Source organism: Carassius carassius, chromosome 38 (genome assembly GCF_963082965.1).
Source record: "Carassius carassius chromosome 38, fCarCar2.1, whole genome shotgun sequence".
NCBI classification, from domain to species: Eukaryota; Metazoa; Chordata; class Actinopteri; order Cypriniformes; family Cyprinidae; genus Carassius; species Carassius carassius.
Window position 1 is genome coordinate 8,534,241 of NC_081792.1, and position 22,970 is coordinate 8,557,210.

Consider the following 22,970-nt stretch of genomic DNA (forward strand, 5'->3'; position numbering starts at 1 on the left):
TGTTAGTTCATGCTAATTCACAAGTGCATTAACTAATGTTAACAAGCATAACTTTTGATTTGAATAATGCATTATTAATGTTAATATATATATATATATATATATATATATATATAAACAATTTTTTTAATGAAATCTGAGAGGTTTCTGTCCCCTCAGTTGAAAGCCCATGCAAAAATGCATTATAAAATGAATCCATATGAATTGATTGGTTTAATTCAAGTTTTAAGACACTAAAAAGATTTAAATGAGGGGTCTATTTGACTTTGTCAATTGACTTGTTTTATGTTTTTTATGTTTTAAAAATTTTACATAGAGTGAATCAAATAAGGTTAACAAGGAAGCTGAAATGTGCATGCGTCGCACATCAGTACAAACTCATAAGTTTTTGGCAGACACTTTTATTCAAACCATTTTATTAAATGCATACCTTCAATACCGTGTAAGTTCATGAATCCCTTTGTAATCAACTCCATGATCTTACATTTAAATCAACGCAGAAGGAAATTCAACATGGTGTATGAAAAAATTATTAAATTAAAGTTTGTAAATGTTTTATTAAATCAATGAGAATGCGATTTTGTTCATGAGAATTTGATGGAAAATATGCTTAATTGTTATTAAAAAAATGTCAGAATGAAAAAAAAAATCTTAATGAGCATTCGTTTTCTTTTACTTATTCGTCTTTATTAACAGGACAAAGACAATAAAGTAGGGGAATTAAACCTGGGTTCCCATGAGCATTTTCATAACCCCCTGTTTCACAGCACTACCAGGCTTCATTTGCATTTCATTCAGGCAAAAACAAATTATTACTTTTGATTTAAAATATGGCCTGTTCTTAACAGTTTTTATGAGGTTGACCCTAAAACTGGGTGCGGCAAGTTTGTATTTCAAGAACCTCAGATGGGTGTATGTCTTCCCTTCTGATGTTCACAACACCTTATGCTTTGCTATCAAAATAAAGCCAAATGTCAGCTAAAGAGTATCGGTGAAAACGAAGCTATTTATTTTCCAAAATTGTGGAGACTGACTGAAAAATGTGCGGGTCTCTCTTTAATTTCTTTAAATCAGTACATATTTAGAGCTTCATGTTATCATTCCTTGATTGTGATCTACCTTTCAGTACAGGCACGGGAACACAAGAAGATAAAACAGAACTAACACAGGAAACATACACCCCAAAAAAGGAACCACAGGCAAACACCGGGGTATAAATACACAGGGTAACAAAGAAAACCAGATAAGGGGGGGGAAGCAAAAAATCACCATAGCAACACACAAGGAAAACCAAGGGAATAAATGAGGGACAAGGCAACGGGAACTAAACAGGGAACAAAGGGGGACAGAAAACCTACAAAATGGTCCATGACTGACACAAAGGCAAGGGACTATAGTGAAGTCATCAAAATGGTTAAAAATGCTATTATGGTATAACAATTAAAATGTTGATTATGCATTAGTTTTTTGATTAGTTTCACATTAATTATGAAATAAAAAAAAATGGAAATTATTGAATAGCTAGAGGACTAATGAACATGTTTTTACTTATCTTAGTTTTCACTTGTTAGTTAATAGCAGATACTAGAATGTTAATATTGCATTACTCATTTGTTGCAGTGTGGTTTTCTAAAGAGTTACCAGATAATATGTAGTTACCTTTAATATTTGTCTTAAGATGAAGTCTTTGGTTCAAAATGTTCTTCTATCATGAGTCACAAATTCAGTCAGGAACTATAAGCATTTTTAATTTTGTGACTAATGTGTGAAGTTCTTGAAATGTACTACATTTTTACAACATGCTACTACGGTAATGCTCAGATATTTGCAGAATCTGTGGAATTCACTTTACAAACACCAAACATTACCACATGATTTTAAACTCTCCTCAGACTGCACATTTAGGCCTTTAAAAATGACAGGTGCACTTGTAAAAAGTGACAGTAGGTTCCTGAACAGCAGTCTGTTAATGTCATCGCTCTTGGTTGCCAAACAAAAGAGAAAAAGCAAAAAATTTGATTGAACTTCCAACATGGTATTTTGACATGATAAAGAGATTTTCATGTTACTCACAGATCTGTCATTTAAACACTGACACACGTGGAGGGCTAGGAGTGCCACTTGCAAATGATCCAATCCACATTTTAAGCAACTTAGAAATAAGTTCAAATAAGTGGTATATCAAAAAAATACAGAAATCGCAATGAGTATAAGTAGAAACTTAGGTCACACTTTATTTTAAGGTCCAATTCTCACTATTGACTAACCATTAACTATGACCTTTCCCTCAATTAATTCCTAATTTGCTGCTTATTAATAGTTTATAAGGTAGTTTAGGGTATTATGGATGCCATGCATTATACATACTTCATAAGCACTAATAAAAAGCCAATATGTAAATAATAGGCATGCTAATAAGCAACTAGTTATTAGTGAGAATTAGACCCTATACTAAAGTTTTACTGAAACTTAAATGTGTGAGTTTTGGGCAATACCACCCTTTTGTCCAAGCTACAAAATGTAATTTGGATCAATCTTTGGTTTAACAAATTGGGCCCTGAACAGGCTTGCTGTATTTCTTTTTTGTGAATTATTCTTTTTATCAACTACCTGTTATTGAAGTGAAAAATGTGTGGTTTCCTCTCTGGCTGGTGAAGCAGATGTTGCAGGTGTGGTCACAGGTATGTGTGACCAATGAACTGGTGATTGACTGACACCTGGTTGGGCTTGAGTCAAAGTCAAATCACCTTTATTTATATAGCGCTTTAAACAAAATACATTGCGTCAAAGCAACTGAACAACATTCATTAGGAAAACAGTGTGTCAATAATGCAAAATGATAGTTAAAGACAGTTCATCATTGGATTCAGTTATGTCATCTCTGTTCAGTTAAATAGTGTCTGTGCATTTATTTGCAATCAAGTCAACGATATCGCTGTAAATGAAGTGACCCCAACTAAGCAAGCCAGAGGCGACAGCGGCAAGGAACCGAAACTCCATCGGTGACAGAATGGAGAAAAAAACCTTGGGAGAAACCAGGCTCAGTTTGGGGGCCAGTTCTCCTCTGACCAGACGAAACCAGTAGTTCAATTCCAGGCTGCAGCAAAGTCAGATTGTGCTGAAGAGTGACGACTTCTACAGTTCATGCACTACAATTTGGATTTGAGTCTGCATCCATGTTGATAGCTAAATGCACTACAGAAATCTCCAGTAAAAATATCAAAAACATCTTCTTAACCTGCTGCCACTTTCTACTAGACATCATTTTGTGAGATGTATGCTCAAAACGACAATCTGCAAGTGGGGTAAGAAATATAAACTAAATATTTCTGTATATTTAAAAAATATATATGTTATTTTACACTATTTTAAGTATTAGTTAAGCTTCAATCATTTATCCTGTAAGAATGTTTAGATATTTGTACTGGAAAACAATTGATTGAAATATGTATTTTTTTATTTATTTTTGTGGGATAACTCCTTTTATCTCTCTCTCTCCCCCTATAGAAACATGTGTAATGTCTCTCTCTCTATAATGTCTTAGTGTGTACACTGCATACTATAACTAAGACTGCCCCGGGGTGTAGTTACCTGTACTTCTGCACTACACAGGTATGATCTCAACTCTCAGTCCAATGCAGAAGCAGGTCTGAGCGTGAGAGTTCGTGAGATTCCAGTGTTAATGCTTTCTACCTCATATTAAGAAACTGAAATTATTACAGCTACAATGATGTTCAGCTACTTGTTGCTTATGGTAAGAACAGTTTGTATTGTTGTCACAGTTATTCAATAGCTCAAGATTCAGTAAGATCCTTAATCAAAATGCCTTTTTATTTTTTTTTGCTTGTTTGGTGTTTTTGGTGATTTTTACTTTGTTTCGCAAAGGAAAGTAATAGTAAAAATGTGTTATGTTACCTTGAGAAGTTATTTATACCTTAACAGTTCCCATTTGAGTCATATTGAATATTTTGGGGCATATATATAATAAAAAAAAATTAAATCTTAATTCATTGTCAGTTTATTTGTAATAATTAAGATATTGTGAATGTTGGGACCTCAACCTTAATCAGTAATCTGTGCAGTAAAGATATAATTAACATAATCATATCATTATTATTAATAATAGAAGAATACACTAAAATTTTATATTATACATTTTATGGAAGTCTTTTTTCTGGAGGTTAGTTGAGAAAAACAGCAACAGAGGAGAGTTTAGTAAATGGTCTTTCCCAAACCAGTTTCACAACTTTCAATTCTCTCAGGTGAACATACAGAGCAAGTTCAAAAGTAGGCCAAAAAAAAGTGTCCTTTGACCATGCCTTTATGACAGAAATGACTAAAAATGATCTGAATGTTAATGACTGAATGGCATTTTCAATGGTTTAAAATGTTCTTTTAGCTTTAGTTTTTTTTCTGGTTTTCATTAATGTAAAATGTTTAGAGGCATGCAGTAAATAACACACACTGTTTCTGTTGAAAGGGATTTGTCTGTCTGTGCAGCATGGAGCCTCTCAGACGCCATAAAAGAGCCTGGATTATAGACTCGTTTGAAATTGTGGAGGAACACCCAGGGCCTTTCCCTTATGATCTGGGCCAGGTAAATATAATTTCTCTGAAATAATGCTCTGCAAATTGGTATTAAATAAAAGCAAATTGATTGGGGCGGTATCGTGATATATTTCAAATAAATAAATTAAATATTTTGAACTTTTCATTCATAAAATAATAAAATAAAAAAGATAATGAGGCACTGAAGCCTGAAATGATGAAAAATTGCTTTTAATTTCAATTTTTTTACAATTTGTTTTATAATTTCATTGATGTTGTATTTTAACTTAAACTTAGAAAATGTATATCATAATATTTCATAATATTACTGTTTTTATTGTATTTTTGATCAAATAATGCAGGACAGTATGCATTAAAGTTATTAAGAGAAACTACATTTTTTTTATTTTCTTAAAAAGTATCAGTTAAATTACAAATTAGTAAGTAGTTATCCAGTAAGGTGACAATATTATAAAATTGCCTTCAAGAACATTTCTTTCCCCAAATTCTAGATTAAACTGGACCGTAGCTATTTAGTGGAGTTTAAGCTAAAAGGCAAAGGTGTGGATGAAGACCCAAAGGGTGTCCTGTCAATCGATCCAAAAACAGGAGTCATTAAAGTCCACCGGAAAGTCGACTATGAGCAGTACAGCCTTCTGATGGTAAGTGGAATTTTTCATTAGATTGTAATAAGGGCATAAGCTTGAAATTAATTTAACCTTCCCTTCAAAGCTGACTTTTCAAGCAAGAAATAAGTCCAACTTGGCCGTAGATACACAACTAGGCATGGAGGTCAACATACTGGACATCAACGACAACCCGCCGGTATTCCAGAGGAAGCTTTATGATGTCGATATAAATGAAGCAGCAAAACAAGGTCAGTATCAGTGCCGAACTGTTTCATTTTTATCATCTATAATCATGTGCATCTAACATTGCTCCTTTGGACTATAAGGATGTACTCACACTAGCCAGTTTGAACCGTGCCCGAGTGTGTTTGACCACCAAAGCGCGGTGTATCGTTTGACTAGTGTGAGTGCTCCGTACCGTGCCCGGGCGCGGCTCGATTGGCCGGCCCTGGCCCGCTTGGAAGAGGTGGGCCAGAGCACGGTTCAGTTGGACTCGGGCGCGGTTCGCATGCAGTGTGAGCGCTAACCGTGCTGGAGCACGGAACAGGATGCGTGGCGTCACGGTTTTGCGACGCTCCAAAAGCTCAGCTGGTACCTTGCAAACCTCCTCATACGAGCAGCACGATTACGTGAAAAATTTTGCGCCACTAAGGACACATCTGTTTAACAACAGGCTGTGAGAGGGCTGTGGACCACCGTGGACCAAACGACACAAAATTATCCACAAAGAAAACAGAGCGATGGACTCCATTGTGTTCAGAGAGTGCCGCTCTTCCTGTTTATCCCGAAACCGTCGCACCATAATGACGTAAGCGTGCTCCGGCACGAATGCTGAAACCCTATGTGAGTGCAGGCCAGAGGGGGAGTGGGGAGGGGGGACAATCGTACTCGGGCCCGGTTCATGGCAATCGTGCCTAGTGTGAGTACACCCTAAGTTGAATTTTTTTAGATCCTAAATACAAAGTAATATTTTTGCATAATTTAACAATTAAGCCTGATTGGAAATGACAATCAGTAAAAATAATCACAATTCTGCTTTTGCACATTGCCTTATAAGAGACAACTGTAATATTGTAAATTTCACAATGGTTCTTGAAATTGATTTAATGCCATATCATAATAACTGTACAAATAATGTTGTTGTTGATATACATATTTTATGATTGAAAGTCTAAGTCCAAGACAAGTTTATTCATTAAAGTCATCTGAAAATTAGTATGATTAAAATATGAAATTATAATTATACGAATTAGACTAACCTTCATTAAAAATTACTCCCATAGTTGAAGAAACTCAAATATATTTAGCATTTATTAATAAGCTTTTATTTATAAGGTCTTAAAATATGAATTACCATACATACACTTAACATAAATGTAGAGTTAAACATTTTAACAAAAGAACTAAAAAATGAGCACAGTGAAAGTAATGGTAAAGTGGTCTATATGACTTGTTTTATATATTTCAAGTTTTTGGTGCCAAACAAGCATTGTGTGACAAAAATATATACATTATTATTATTATTATTATTATTATTATTATTCATTAAAATCTTCATATCCCTAAGATAAGTTAGAGTGTCTGATTTATGAACAGATGTTTCAAGTCAGATCTTTTCAATGAATTGCTGAATATGAAAAGAATTGAGTGATTCAGTCACAGAAGTTACTATACATTTAACAGAACAGCCTATACATTTATATTTGATAGATGATTTTAACGTTATATTACTGACAGTTAAAAAAAACTGTATTCAAAGTTAAAATTGAATCAGTTTTCATTAATTTCATTCACTAGTAATCAAATCAAATCAACTTTAGCTTTGCATGTACTGTTCGATGCATGTACGATCATGGACTTTTAGTTTGTTGTCTTTCCTCTTGTTTTCCTGTTTTGACCTAGTCCCCCCACCCCCACCCCCCACTGTGTCTGATTAGTTCATTCTGTTCACCTGTGTCTAGTTAATTATCCTAATTTGCCTGTGTATTTAAGTTCATGTCTGTTTGTCAGATCTCGTCCATGTTTTCATGTGCTGAGCCTTCCTCTTGTGGATTTACATTCTGTGTGAAATATTAAAGAAAATTTTACCTTCATCATTTTTGTGAGTGTTTTGAGTGCACCTGATTGTGACAGAAGATCCGACCCAAACAAAAAGTTTAGCGACATGTTTTCCCTCATTTGTTCTTTCGTTTTTGAAATAATTTTTTTATTTATTTGTATTTTTTTGGTTATGGATCACCCCAACTTCCTCCTTTCCCTCGAGGATCACATTAGACCATTCCTAGACATTTCCCACCACCTCTTCTTCAGTCCTCACCACCACCTCCGCTGTCCCCTGTCAGCCCCTCAGCTCACCCTCAGCTCACTATCTGTGATGTGGGTTTGCCAGTCTCTATCAGCGTTGTGGCTAGAAGATCTCTTGTTTCCGCCTCCAGCCTCCCGAGTCCCAGTCTTCGCCTCGGCCTGTCGACCCAGCAGTTTCACCATGGCTCCTAGATCCCTCATCTGCATTAGCTTGTCAGGCCGCCTGGCTCCCTCATCTCTCCAGCTCCACCTTGTCGTCGACCCGCCATCGCCTCAGGAATCCACTCCTCTGGCTGTTTCTCGTAGATCCATCTCACCGGCTCCATTGGGCTTCTCCCTCCCTCCAGCTCCACCTCCACCTTGCTCCTCCTCTGTCGCTCCGTCTCCACCTCGGCCTCCCGGATCCCAGCCTACGCCTCGGTCGCCTGTACATCTGGCCCCTTCAGATAATCCCCATCACCCTGGCTCGTCGGCTCTCCGTCTCTGCCCTCTCCCATCTGCTCCGCCACTGTTGGTCTGTCAACTGGAGTCCTCAGCCATTCCTCCACCATGGCTCCTCCCTCCGTCTGATCCGCCATGGTTCCTCCTGATTCCTTCGCGGCTCCTCCCTCCATCACCACCCTGTTCTTTACTTGTGGATTTACCTTGTGTGTGGATAATTAAAGATAATCTTACTGTGACGAGTGGGGCGGGGCCGAGGGACGTGGGAGCGAGGCCGGTGGAGTGATTGGAGATGAGCTACACCTGTTCGACCCACCGGTCTCGAGGCCCACGGAGGAGATGGAAGGATATAAAACTGGAGCGACGACAGTGAAGGACGAGAGAGGACCAGGCCTGGACTTTATTTTAGGTTTTGGTTTTATTTTGTGCGCATCAGTCGTCCGTGAGGGGCTGGTGCGCTGTTTTGTGTTTATTTTGATCATTAAAGTTTTCCGTTGATTGTGCGCCGGTTCCCGCCTCCTTCTTCCCGATGATTATTAAGGTTTAATTCATTACAGTGATGTCAAAGCCCGGGAGAAGGAGGGATGCGCTGCTGAAGATCCATCGGCGCCGACTCCTCCACTCCCTCACGGACGGCAACCGCCCCTCCATATCGTGGGCGGCCGGCAGCGAGCTCGCCCGTCGCCGGCAACTCACTCCAGCCCACCGCCTCAAGCGTCCATGGAGGCATCCTCCTCGCCTGCTCCATGGCACCGCAGATTCACCACAGCGGCGAGGGATCTTCAGCAGCGCGTCCCTCCTTCTCCAGGGCTTCCTCCCGGGTTTCGGCACCACTGTAATGATAAAACCTTCGTAATCATCGGGAAGAAGGAGGCGGGAACCGGCGGACAATCAAACAAAAACTTTAATGGTCAAAATAAACACAAAACAGCGCATCAGCCCCTCACGGACGACTGATGCGCACAAAATAAAACCAAAACCTAAAATAAAGCCCAGGCCTGGTCCTCTCTCGTCCTTCACTGTCGTCGCTCCAGTTTTATATCCTTCCATCTCCTATGTGGGACTCGAGACCGGTGGTGGGTCGCAGGTGTCGCTGATTTCCCAATCACTCCACCAGCCTCGCTCGTGTTCCCACATCCCTCGGCCCCGCCTCACTCGTCACACTTACCTTCATCATCTTGAGTGTTTTGAGTGAACCTAATTGAGAAAGATATATGTTTGAGGAAGTCCTTTTGCATAAATTTTAAAGCATAATCCATTCCTATTCATTGCAATTGTATGCGAAAGCGTGACTAGGAAAATATTTAGATTTTCTCATTTTGTTTTCCACAGGTGAAAGTCATATTGATTTGGAACAACATGAGGATGACCAAATAATAACTATTCCTTAAAGGAATGAATTAACATTATGATTGTCTTCGTGCAGGTGGTTTTATTGTAGGTGTATTAGCTATTGACAAGGATGCGGCAGGAACTCCAAATTCCACCATTGACTACAAAATTACTTCTGTCACTCCACCAACTAAAAATGTGGAATTCTACATGCAAGAAAGTGGTGCAATATCTTTTAAAGGATGCCTTGATTACGAGGTAAAAAAAAAGCCCATGAAGATATAATTCGCAAGTACATAAATGATTACGCAATGCATATATTTATACTTTGTTGTTGCTTGTACAGTGTATAACATACTGAATGGCCTATAGCATATGCATGCCTGTGTCATGCTAGGATTTGAGTATTTTAGTACCAAGACATGAGCCATCATGTTTGTGCGTGACAGACCAACAGGCATCCCAGTTCAGTTTCAGTGAAACATGTGAAAACATGTCTTTAAAATATCTTTACATATGCCAGGGGATTTTATGTTTTTTTGAGTATGTATGTAAAGAGTCAAACCAGTTTTCTTTTCAGGTGGCTAATAAATACACTATAAATGTTGAAGCAAAAGACCGTGGAGTTGTAAAGCTGTCAAGCACAGCTACCATAATTGTCAACCTTCAGGATGGGAACAACCATCTACCGGTTATCACAGGACAAACGGTTAGTGTAAAAGGGGTTAGTTCACCCCTCTCCAAAAATTATAATTGTAATCATTTACTCATCCTTGTGTTGTTCCAAACCTGTATGAGTTTCTTTCTTTTGTTGAAAACCAACGATCATATTTTGTAGAATGTTGGTAAACAAACAGTTGCTGGTAGCCATTGACTTTGTATAGTGTTTTTTTCATACAATGGAAGTCAGTGGCTACCAGCAACTGTTTGTATACCAACATTCTTCCAAATATTTTCTTTTGTGTTCAATCAATCTTTCATTTTTGGGTTAATTATTTTTACATTTTCCCACTCATCCAGGGTTCAGCTAATGTGTTGGAAGGGACAAATGGTACTTCACCTCTCAAAATACATACAGCTGATGCTGACACGCGTCTCACTGCTGCATGGAGGGTCAGATACTCCATACAAGGGGATGAAGGTGGCCACTTCTCCATCTACACCGATCCAGATACCAATGATGGAATCCTCACAGTGGTTAAGGTATGTTTACACACTCTAGGCGATTCTTTAAATGTCATGCTTTGTTTAAATCACATTATAAAGACAAAATAAATTTTGGGATATTGAGTCATTATAGGTCATTAGTATAGTACAAGATGTGGCAAGATGTTACACTCCCCACCTTATTTTTCTGTTGACCACAGATTGCAGTTCAAACATTTCAGTCATGACAACTCTCGGGATTGGTTGTAAAATCTTTATTTTTAGGTTTGGTCTTGGCAGACTAGATCTGCTGAAGTGCTGCAGAGCAAGTAGACTTGCTTCTGCTAAATGCTCGGATCATAAAATTGAAAGGAAACATGCTGCTGCTGGTTGTGCTGGGGAAGAGGGGGCTAAGATACAAACCGACACCGTGTTCATTTAATATTTCCTACTTGTAAAAGTAAATAATAATGAGTAAGTGAATCTGATTGGCTGAGAACATTAAATTGAATAAACTGATTAGAATGTGAATAGAATTTCATAGCTGAACTGTTCAATGGATGGGTATGCTCTTCTTGGTAATTTCATCTGAATAATGACATGTATAATATTTAGTCATTCTTAATGGTTTTGTGGTTAATTTGATTTATTTATTTAGTTAATAAAGTATGGAAATGTTATTGTTTTTGGATTTTTGAGTAAACAATATTTTTACAGACGAAGAGAAAGATAAAGTTATACCATTGGGGAGAGAATCCCCAAGATATATGGAGTTTTATATATATATATATATATATATATATATATAGCAAAAGAATTTGATAAAATTATTTGCAGTGCATATAGAGTGTATTTATACCCCTTCACTTTTTTTTACGTTTCTTTATGTTGCTGCCTTAATCTTAAACTTCTTAAAATTACTTTTTTTTACAGATCAATCTCCACTCCATAAACCATAATTGTAAAGCAAAATACATTTTTTTTTTTTTTTACATTTGCAAATTTATTAAAAACTAAAATGATTTCAATGCATTCGCACGTCCTGATATTGCTGAGTTAGATGTGTTCCTAGGTCAACATATTTTACTCAAAAAATGTAGTCTTGACCATATCCCTACACCTAAACCTAACCTTAACCATGAGTGATCCTTAAAATCAGAGGAAATGATACAACCCGAATTCCGGAAAAGTTGGGACATTTTTTAAATTTTAATAAAATGAAAACTAAAGGAATTTCAAATCACATGAGCCAATATTTTATTCACAATAGAACATAGATAACGTAGCAAATGTTTAAACTGAGAAATTTTACACTTTTATCCACTTAATTAGCTCATTTTAAATTTAATGCCTGCTACAGGTCTCAAAAAAGTTGGCACGGGGCCAACAAATGGCTAAAAAAGCAAGCAGTTTTGAAAAGATTCAGCTGGGAGAACATCTAGTGATTAATTAAGTTAATTGATATCAGGTCTGTAACATGATTAGCTATAAAAGCTTTGTCTTAGAGAAGCAGAGTCTCTCAGAAGTAAAGATGGGCAGAGGCTCTCCAATCTGTGAAAGACTGCGTAAAAAAATTGTGGAAAACTTTAAAAACAATGTTCCTCAACGTCAAATTGCAAAGGCCTTGCAAATCTCATCACCTACAGTGCATAACATCATCAAAAGATTCAGAGAAACTGGAGAAATCTCTGTGCGTAAGGGACAAGGCCGGAGACCTTTATTGGATGCCCGTGGTCTTCGGGCTCTCAGACGACACTGCATCACTCATCGGCATGATTGTGTCAATGACATTACTAAATGGGCCCAGGAATACTTTCAGAAACCATTGTCGGTAAACACAATCCGCCGTGCCATCAGCAGATGCCAACTAAAGCTCTATCATGCAAAAAGGAAGCCATATGTGAACATGGTCCAGAAGCGCCGTCGTGTCCTGTGGGCCAAGGCTCATTTTAAATGGACTATTTCAAAGTGGAATAGTGTTTTATGGTCAGACGAGTCCAAATTTGACATTCTTGTTGGAAATCACGGACGCCGTGTCCTCTGGGCTAAAGAGGAGGGAGACCTTCCAGCATGTTATCAGCGTTCAGTTCAAAAGCCAGCATCTCTGATGGTATGGGGGTGCATAAGTGCATACGGTATGGGCAGCTTGCATGTTTTGGGAGGCTCTGTGAATGCTGAAAGGTATATAAAGGTTTTAGAGCAACATATGCTTCCCTCCAAACAATGTCTATTTCAGGGAAGGCCTTGTTTATTTCAGCAGGACAATGCAAAACCACATACTGCAGCTATAACAACAGCATGGCTTCGTCGTAGAAGAGTCCGGGTGCTAACCTGGCCTGCCTGCAGTCCAGATCTTTCACCTATAGAGAACATTTGGCGCATCATTAAACGAAAAATACGTCAAAGACGACCACGAACTCTTCAGCAGCTGGAAATCTATACAAGGCAAGAATGGGACCAAATTCCACCAGCAAAACTCCAGCAACTCATAGCCTCAATGCCCAGACGTCTTCAAACTGTTTTGAAAAGAAAAGGAGATGCTACACCATGGTAAACATGCCCGTCCCAACTATTTTGAGACCTGTAGCAGAAATCAAAATTCAAATGAGCTCATTTTGTGCATAAAATTGTAAACTTTCTCAGTTTAAACATTTGCTATGTTATCTATGTTCTATTGTGAATAAAATATTGGCTCATGTGATTTGAAAGTCTTTTAGGTTTCATTTTATTAAAATTTAAAAAAAGGCCCAACTTTTCCGGAATTCGGATTGTAGATGAATGACACTGATGTACAAGCACCTAACAGTGATTGTAAGCGTAAACTTCACAAAATATATAAACTTGTTCTTCAAATCTGATTGGTTAATCGCAATGTTGTTCCAGGAACATTTCTCACTTGGTAAAATCAGGTTCTGCTAAGTATTCATACCCTTTTCTTGGACAGTTGAAATTTAGCTCAGGAGCACTCATATTGCTTATAGATGTTACTATACTCCAAGTGAAGTTAACCTGTGGCAAATTCAATTGAATGGGTATGATTTGAAAAGGCACACGTCTTAATAAAAGGTCTAACAGCTGGTAATGCATATCAGAGCCAAAATCAAGCACTGAGGTCAAAAGAATTGCCTGTTGAGATCAGAAACAAGTTTAAGTCAAGCAAACTGGGGAAGAGTTCAGAAAAAAAATTATGCTTCATTGAAGGGTCACAGAAGCATGTAGTCTCTGTTAACCTTAATGGAAGAAGTTTTAAACAACTGGCCTTCTGGCCAAACTGAGCAACTGATGGAGAAGGGCTTTGGTTTGAGTGGTGACCAAAAACCTGATGGTCACTCTAGTTGAGCTCCATGATCATATGTGGACATAGGAAAAAATCCACAGAAGGAAAAAACATCACTGAAGCACTCCACTGATCTGGGATTTATGGCAGTGTGGCAATTCTAAAAACTTTGTTTGAAGGAAACCAGCTCTGCTCATCACCTGAAGAGTACCATCCCCAAAGTAAAGTGTGCTGGTAGCAGGCTCATGCTGTGGGGCTGTTTTTTAGCGACAGGGACTGAGGGACTCATCAGAGTAGAAGGAAAGATCAGTGCAGCAAAATATAGCGATATCCTAAATGAAAACCCAGTCCAAGGGATTCAGAACCTGAGACTGGGCAGAAGGTTCATCTTCCAATAGGACAATGGCCTTATGAACACAGCAAGAGTGGCTTATAGACAACTCTGTGAATGTCCTTTAGTGACCCAGTCACCGCCTGAACTTTAACCCAATCAAATAATTCTGGAGAAACTTGATTATGTCAAAATGTCTGCCCCCATCCAACCTGACAGAGCATGAGAGGTGGAGAGATGAGAAGAATGGCAGATAATTGGCAAATGCTGATGAGCAAAGCTTATTGACTCCAATAAAAGTTTTTTTTTTTTATGAATCTGTCATCTTCTCTTAAGTGCAGTCTCTAAGTGCAAGGATCTTTTTTAGGCACGTTTTTGCATTATTTGGAGGGAGTGCCCCTCTCTCTCACTTTTATTTGGACTCAGATCTCACAGGACCTTTCTTATTTGTTGGGTACTGAGATATGTTTGACTCCATGCCAGTTTTTCAAGAATAACTTTTGGGACCTCATCTTGTCTGTCAGACAAAGATGTTTACTGTTAGCTGCTCTGACAGCAGAAAAAAAGTTGCTAGTCAACCGTTGGAATCCTCCTCACACAATGGACAGACAAACCTGGACTGTGTATCTGTTGGACACTATTTCGATGAAACTCTCAACTTCTCTTATACATGGATCTAATGTAAAAACTTAAATTTATGGCTTTAAGCTTTTAATGTTGTGTCATATTTTCTAAAGTCTTTGCAAAAAATTATTTTATTGTTATTTACGTATTAATATTACTTAATTTATTTTTATTATTATTTATTTACTTTATTTATAATTTTTTATTATTCATTTTGAAGTCTACCAGGGTGTGGGTTGAGTTATCAATTTACAAAGTTGCTTTTTGTTTTATACTATTGTTCCCAGAAGAAAATTCAATAAACAGTTGTTAACAAAAAAGAAAATCTCGAACAAACACAGAGAATTACTCTTCCGGATTCTGACGTCATAGTTCCCTCACTCTATTACTGTAATTTTAAGATGACAACACAAGATGTTTTACTTGGAGCTTTTCCACACCCTTGGTTATCACGGTAATTACGACCTGTTGCTCACCATTGCTACAACCCTGCTCACTCTTCTGTCAGACTGGCGACGGCAGTGGTGGGAAAGCGTAGTGGGCATGGTCAACCTGTCACTTCAATTGAGAGTGACCAATAGAAAAAGACTTTTCATCCTGGTGGGTAGAGACTGCCCAATGAGATACAGCTTCACCTCAAAAGCAAAACATTTCAACTCGCAAGCAGAAAATCGACACACACACACACACACACACACACACACACACACACACACACACAAAAATACCACAGAAAAGAATGTGGTTTTGTGCTACATATGCTACTAATTAGCAACAGATACAAGTGTGGCCGGAAAGGTTGTCAGAGGCTCTTCAAGAATGTTTTGACACCACTAACTGGAATATGTGTAAGGAGGCTGCCACATACAATAACTCCACAGAGCTCCAAGACTATCTCAAAGACCATCACTGTCCGGGCCAACTAGAAGCCGTGGATGACAGGGGAGGTCTACAGACTCCTGAAGGCTCGGAACGCTGACTCCAGAGCTGGAGATGAGGTGGGCCTGAGGACAGCCAGGGCCAACCTATCACGCGGCATCAGAGAGGCTAAGAGACAGCACTCCAGGAGGATAGCCCATCAGTTCAGCAACAGCAGAGACTCTCTGAGCCTGTGGCAGGGGATACAGACCATTACAGACTACAAGCCCCCACCTCGGACCTGTAACAGCACCATCTATCTACTGAACACCTTCTTCGCTCGCTTTGAAGCACAAAACAGCACCTTGGAACAGAACAGTCCACCTCCTCCCAGTGACCAGGTGATGACGTTCACCCCAGACAGCGTGAGGAGATCCTTCAGCAGGATCAATGCACGCAAAGTTCCGGGTCCTGACAACATTCCTGGGCATGTACTGAGAGACTGTGCAGCAGAACTCACTGATGTCTTCCTAGACATATTCAACATCTCACTTTAGTTAGGCTGTTGTCCCCACATGCTTCAAAGCTACCACCATCATTCCAGTTCCGAAGAAGCCATCTCCATCCTGCTTCAATGACTACCGTCCTGTTGCACTTACTCCCATCCTCATGAAGTGCTTTGAACAGCTAGTCATGCACCACATCAAGTCTGCCCTCCCCCCTCCCTGGACCCCTTCCAGTTAGCATATCGGTGCCACCGGTCGACCCATGATGCCATCGCCACTGCCATCCACTCAGCACTCACACATCTAGAGGAAAAATTCTCATACATCAGAATGCTGTTCATAAATTTCAGTTTAGGATTCAACACAATCATCTTTCAACAGCTCATTCACAAACTGGTCCAGCTGGGTCTCACTTCGCTGTGCAACTGGCTGTTGGACTTTCTGACCAGAAGATCTCAGGCAGTACGGGTGGGCAGCAACACATCCAGCACCATCACACTGAACACTGGGGCCCCCCAAGGATGTGTGCTGAGCCCCCTCCTCTTCACTCTGCTGACCCACGACTACACACTGTCACGCAACTCCAACCTATTCATTAAGTTTGCGGATGACATGACTGTGGTGGGTCTCATTAGCAACAAAGATGAGACAAACTACAGAAGCGAGGTGAGCCGCCTGGCCGGGTGGTGCAGTGACAACAATCTCTCTCTGAACGTGGAGACCTCTTCTTGACTGACAACACCACAGAACTGGCCAAGAAAGCACAGCAGCGTCTCTACTTCCTCCACAACCTGAGAAGAGCCAGAGCCCCGGCACCCATCATGTACACCTTCTGCAGAGGCATCATCAATAGCATCCTGACTAGCTCACTGTGTGGTATGGTGTCTGCAACGCATCCTGCCAGAAGACTCTTCAACGCATTGTGAGAGCAGCTGAGAAGATCGTTAGTGTCTCTCTCCCCTCCCTCCAGGACATTTATGGAACCTGTCTCACCCGTAATGTCCTCTGCATCGCAGGTGATCCCACCCACCCGTCCCACAGCTTCTTCAGTCTGCTGCCATCAGGGAGGAGACTGCATTGTCTCCAGGCCAGGACCAGCAGACTGAAGGACAGCTTCATCCATCAGGCTCACAGGAAGCTGAACTCCCTCCCGACCTTGCCCCCCACCCCCCCTTTTCCCCATGGACCAGACTAAATAAGCTACTACTATTAGTGTTATCTGTATGCACCAAGGGTCTGACAGTAATACAATTTCAATTATTTATATGTATATACTGTACATGTGGAAGAATTGACAATAAAGCAGACTTGACTAATTGCTCAGTTATATTATATATATGTTAGTGCGAACTTGTGAAGCACAGTTTTTTTCTTTTTCTTTTGTAAATCTGTTAATTCTACTATATTATAGCCTATTATATATTTTATGTGGTCCTATTTATTTGATCCCTTTTATAGACTAGATTTCTGTTTTTCTCCGTTCACAGAAGCGCCGTAGGTACATGATGTGATAATGTGTAAATCCTTATGGTCTGGGTTTTTTTTATGCAGCTATTCGCGCTTATAAAGTTAGCCCTGAAATAAAATAAAAAATTTAATAAAAAAAAAAGGAAAAAGAAAAAAAGACGTTCTAATCTTACTGGTCAGTGATTGACTAATGAGCTTCGGAAAGGTCAGGAAAATAACCCAAAATAACAAAATTATGTCATTCTACAATTCTCCACCAGATTTATAGGCTGTGCGCAAGTTCAGGCTGAAAAAACAATAAAAAAAATAAACCTTGCTAGGCTACTGAGCTGAGACCCGATGTGAGATTTGATTGTAGCCACTGTTCACGTACGTATTGATAAATTCTGAGTTTTGTGTTGAAACGAACGTACAGCCAATTCTCTGTTGTACGTTCATTTTGTAAATGAGGCCCATTGTAATGAATTAAACTCTAATAATCATCGGGAAGAAGGAGGCGGGAACCGGCGGACAATCAAATAACATTTTAATAATACAAAATAAACACAAACAGCGCACTAGCCCCTCACGGACGACTGGTGCGCTCAAATAAAACCAAAACACAACTAAAAGCCCAGGCCTGGTCCTCTCTCGTCCTTCACTGTCGTCGCTCCAGTTTTATATCCTTCCATCTCCTACATGGGACTCGAGACCGGCAGTGGGTCGCAGGTGTCGCTGATTTCCCAATCATTGCTGGCCTCACTCCTTGTTCCCACGTCCCTCGGCCCCGCCCCACTCGCCACACCCATTATATTTGATTTGAATAAAAAAGACAAAAATAACTCCATAGAGAACTGGGACCTGAGCAGCATGGTGGTACTAGTGTTATTATGTTTACATTTAATACTTAATGTAATTCATGGGGTTATTATTCAACAAGTCAGATGTACATTTCAGATGTCCGGCTATTCATTAAAATCTATAGACTAATTGGGTGAAAGCATTCAGTTTGAATTTACAGTGTTGCTATTATGACATATGTTCAGTAAAAATGCCTGTGATCTTGGAATAAATTGACCTTGTATAGGCTACTGGTATTGAGTGTATAATTGTTTTTATTTTTTTATTTTTTTAAGCCCTTAGACTTTGAAGAAAAAGCAGAACATAAACTCACCATCTTTGTAGAGAACGAAGAGTCTTATTTCTCTTGTGAGGTGAAAGAGAGATCTGCAGATGGGCTCTGGACAATCATCACAAATCCAGCAAAACCATCCTCTAGGGATATTACCATTGCAGTGGAAGATGCCAATGACCCGCCATTTTTCCTAGATCCAGTAAGAAAAGTAATTTTGGAAGAAAATGGTGTTGTTGGTGCTTTTGTGGATAAAGTGACAGCAGTCGATCCTGACACGGGACGTCGCCACAAACTTGAGTATGTGTGCAATCATCATAATATTCTGGCTCCAAGTACTTTCTGATCAATGAAGCAATAGTTAAAATGTGCCCTGTAATTACATTCTATTAAAATATTATTATTATTATTATTATTATTTAAATATGGTACACACACAGTTTTCAAGAATAAAAATTTCATATAGGGAAGTTTGTTCCATGGTTTTAGATGATACAACAATAGATATATTGATGTCAATGTAATTAACTAACCTGTTGTTACTCTTTGACAGCTGAAGTTAGTTCTTCTTTAAAATATCTAACCTTGAAACCAGTTGCTTAAGTTACTGATAAATTATATGCTTGATATTTTATATCTAATATAAACGGGTCCAAATACTTTTTAGTGTCACTCTATATGGGGGATCCAGACTATAATGAACTGCATGAGGACATTAAATCCAAATGCAATAGTTTATTGAAGGGGTTGTCCACAAACATATTCCAAAAACAGGCAAAGGTCATACACAAACAGGCAATCCAAAACAGCGACAGAGTAAGGGGCTGAGGCAAGCAGAGTAATCCAGGAAACAGGCAGAATAACAAGACAATGAACCAAAACACAGGAGAACCAGGATAAAAGGCTTAGAATTGCAGTTCTGACACATACAAGATTTTGGCAATGACTGCCAAAATGAACCAGGCTTAAACAGAGGGAGCAGACAGGGTTAACAAGACAATCAATGAGTGTAGAGGAGTCTGTGCAAAGGGTTATGGGAAATGATGTCCAAGAATGAGTGACAGAGGTCTTTGATGGAGTGCCATCTGGTGGTTATCAAAGGCACTCCAGCTGTTGATTGTGTTTGTTAATAATATTTTTTTTTTCTTCCAGGTATTCTATTGATCATGATCCTGCAGGCTGGTTCAGAGTAGACCAAACAACTGGGGAAATATTTGTAAAAGAGTCTTTGGACAGAGAGTCAAGTCATGTGAACAATGGGACTTATACAGTCACTGTCCTTGTGACAGAGAAGGGTAATACTATATATATATATATATAGTATATATAGTTATTTGCATTTGGCTTGAAAATAAACTGGTAACAACAACATTCATCCATCATCCATCCTCCCATGTTCCAAACGGCTTGTCCTACTGTATGTAGGGTCTGAGGGATGCTAGAGCCTATTCCAGCATCTTGAGCTATAGAAAGAGACAATACCTACAATAACTACATAGTTTACAGCTAAAACTATTATTACCTCTTTTTTCATTTTTTATCATTTAATTGACAGATGACCATCCTCCAATGACAAGCACTGCTACCATTCAGATCTACGTTGAAGACCAAAATGACAATGTGCCCCTTTTAAAGGAGAACATGATTTCTGTCTGTCAGTCTGATGAAGTGTCACACGCAGAGATCACAGCCTTTGACCTCGATGGAGATCCGTACAGCGGCCCGTTCAGTTTTGAAATAGTAGGAGATCATAAGAAAGAATGGAGCTTTGACCCCAGTCATGGTAAATAACATTTAAAAAAGAGTTTTATATGATGCTTTATATAGAGCCTTATATAGTCTTTTCAACTTTAGATTAGCCTTTTACTAAACTCTTATGCAAGACCTATAGTCATCAATCACCTTTCATATTTTTTGCTTTGTCTTTTAGGTAGCACAGTGCATTTGGTGAAGGATAAAAGTGTTCATACTAGTCTGTACACACTGATTGTGAAAATATCTGATAAACAGGGCAGGTTTGTCCTCCAGAACCTCTCTGTTGCTCTGTGTGATTGTGTGGTTTCACCAAACTGTCTCACGCAGCGTAACACACAGCAAAAAGTGGGAAGTGGCATGAAAGGAATTACCATCCTTGCCACGCTGATGATTTTGGGTGAGCACAGGATTCTGATAAATTCCCCATAAATTGATTTGATAAAGACATTTTATATCCTGTGTTGTCCTACTATTATTACAAAATTGTTTCTTAAAAAAAAAAAAATTATTTTGGGGGGGAATGTTGTTAGCTTTACCTGAAATCATGATTTTCCATTAGGATTATACACAAATGTATGTGCACTATGTTCTAACATGTTGTTTTTAAGATGTAAAAGCATGTTGAATCTGAAAGCCACTTTTCCTTTTAGCATGTCTGTTGCTGTCTCTCACTTGCTCTTGTGGGACTGTGAAGTCTCTGGCGCAGGTAGACGATGTCTTAGAAGATGCCCTTCTGCCTTCTAACATAGAGAAACCTGGCACTGATTGTGTGGTAAAACTTTCATTAAGATTTCTAATGAAAAGCTAAATGGCACTTTCACAGTGAAGTCTAATACAAGTTTACTCTATTACTCCACATTCATGAAGGTCCCGACTATTCTACTGAAGAACACATCTGTAAGTCACTCAAAGGACGCAACTCTTGTCAATTATGGGGTTCAACAGACAGCTGACATTCAGAGGGTAAACATTTCTATTTGTTGCATGATGAGGTCTTGGGAAAAACTAAGAAATTCTTAAAGAGCCGCTGTCATTCTTTACACTACAAAGCATTGTATTGTATTCATTTTATTTGTTGATTACAGGTATCTAGCAAAATGATGGCCGCTCCAAGTCTCCCAGTGGAAATCGATGAGTGCTGGTCTAGAGACAGATCACAGTGCTATTCAAGTGAGGTAATACTGCAGTTCAATATCTCATTTATAAAACTGTCACAATCAAGTATCATTTGAAATTAAAAGTAGAGGTTCAGTATTTACTGTACTATCTCCTTTTCCAACAGACATGGATGTGGAACCAGTATCAGAGTGACAACCGCTACCAGGTAAACCTTTATCATTTTATTACATGTTTAAACTTGTTACTGTTCAGTGAAACTTGTGAAATCTTAAAATCAGTAATATACAGGATTATTCTTACACCCTAAGGGTTCAACATTTAGCAGGAGGAGCTCACAAAGACGACGGGGTGCCTATTTCATCAGCTGCTCAACTTTACAAAGCTTGCTCTCGCAGGTACGTCCACCTTCAGTTTGCCACCCAGGCACGCAAGAGATAAATTCAACATTTATTCATTCATTGACTAAACATAATTCTTTCTCAATTTTCAGAGGCTGCATTCAATACAGTGCCTAGAAAATGAGTTGCTTGATTACGAACCTCAGCTTTACGCCCTTGAGGACAACCCTGATAATTTTGTAGACCTGGATCCCATAGACCTGCCTATGAATGAGTTTGACCCTGAGAAGCTCTCTGATCTTGGACCAGCATTTAAGAATCTGGCTTATATCTGTAGCCCAGAGAAAGTGTTCAAATCAGAAATGATGGAGAATAGGACCAGATAGTCAGGAGTCAGGAGGAAGAAGATGTTTCACCGATGTTTTGAACAGAAGGCTAATTGTTGAAAAAAAAAAAAAAAATCATAGATAAACTCCTCTGTTTGATTGGGATTAGAATTCTCTTTTTGTTCATATGTTGTTGTTATGTCTTTAATGGGTTGGTATGATAGCATCGTTTCTTTTCGAATTATTATTCCGAGTTATTCAAACATGCAAACATTCACACACATTCGGTCACAGAATGTTAAAAGCATATTTTTTACAGCCTAAATTTCTTAATCCACAACTGGTCTCAAATCTTGCCATTCGTCAGTGAAATTCTCCCTTTGAGAGATATGTTTCAAGCGCAAGTAAAATGCACCTGCCAAGAAAAGTTATTACTACCTCAATTTCAGAAACTACAATGATCTATTTCATTCATGTTTACATATTTTAAAACATATAATGCAATTGAAATATTGTACTCAGGGTTACATAGCATTATGTCTTTATTAATCTTCTATTAGTTGTGCTGCCTGTTTTGTGAGAGGATTGTATATCTGAACATATGACATTTAAATGGCTTTTTATCCTTACACGATTAAAAAAGATCATACAAAAACGTGAAGGAAGTCATTGAATAGTCCAAAAATGTATGATTTACCTGTAGCAATGTATTTTTGCCTTTGACCCAGTGATTGAAGTAGAAACAAATTGGCACCGATTTCTTAATTAAAAAGTTTGTTTAGAGAATGGGACACCACACTTGGCCTCATGTCATCATGCCATTCCAGCTGTCATGTATTCTTTTAATTTGAGAAAATA

General features: G+C 38.7%; 1 protein-coding gene across 1 annotated transcript; it reads left to right on the forward strand.

Moving 5' to 3' along the window:
* Nucleotides 1-3,162: 3,162 nt before the first annotated feature.
* Nucleotides 3,163-22,240, forward strand: cdh27 (cadherin 27). The gene is made up of 18 exons (XM_059529064.1): nucleotides 3,163-3,305; nucleotides 3,508-3,754; nucleotides 4,481-4,597; nucleotides 5,061-5,210; nucleotides 5,281-5,425; nucleotides 9,349-9,512; nucleotides 9,835-9,963; nucleotides 10,275-10,457; nucleotides 18,579-18,874; nucleotides 19,727-19,869; nucleotides 20,130-20,357; nucleotides 20,505-20,726; nucleotides 20,980-21,101; nucleotides 21,197-21,292; nucleotides 21,415-21,504; nucleotides 21,612-21,653; nucleotides 21,757-21,843; nucleotides 21,939-22,240. Exons 2-18 carry the CDS (start codon nucleotides 3,728-3,730, stop codon nucleotides 22,170-22,172), a joined length of 2,475 nt encoding a protein of 824 aa, XP_059385047.1. The 5' UTR covers nucleotides 3,163-3,305; nucleotides 3,508-3,727; the 3' UTR covers nucleotides 22,173-22,240.
* Nucleotides 22,241-22,970: the final 730 nt, after the last annotated feature.

Coding starts and splice junctions, on each gene's coding strand:
- cdh27 (XM_059529064.1), top strand. CDS start 3,728: ATGATGTTCAGCTACTTGTTGCTTATG. Junction 5,211..5,280: donor AGCAGTACAGCCTTCTGATG/GTAAGTGGAATT, acceptor TTCCCTTCAAAG/CTGACTTTTCAAGCAAGAAA. Junction 9,513..9,834: donor AAGGATGCCTTGATTACGAG/GTAAAAAAAAAG, acceptor TTTTCTTTTCAG/GTGGCTAATAAATACACTAT.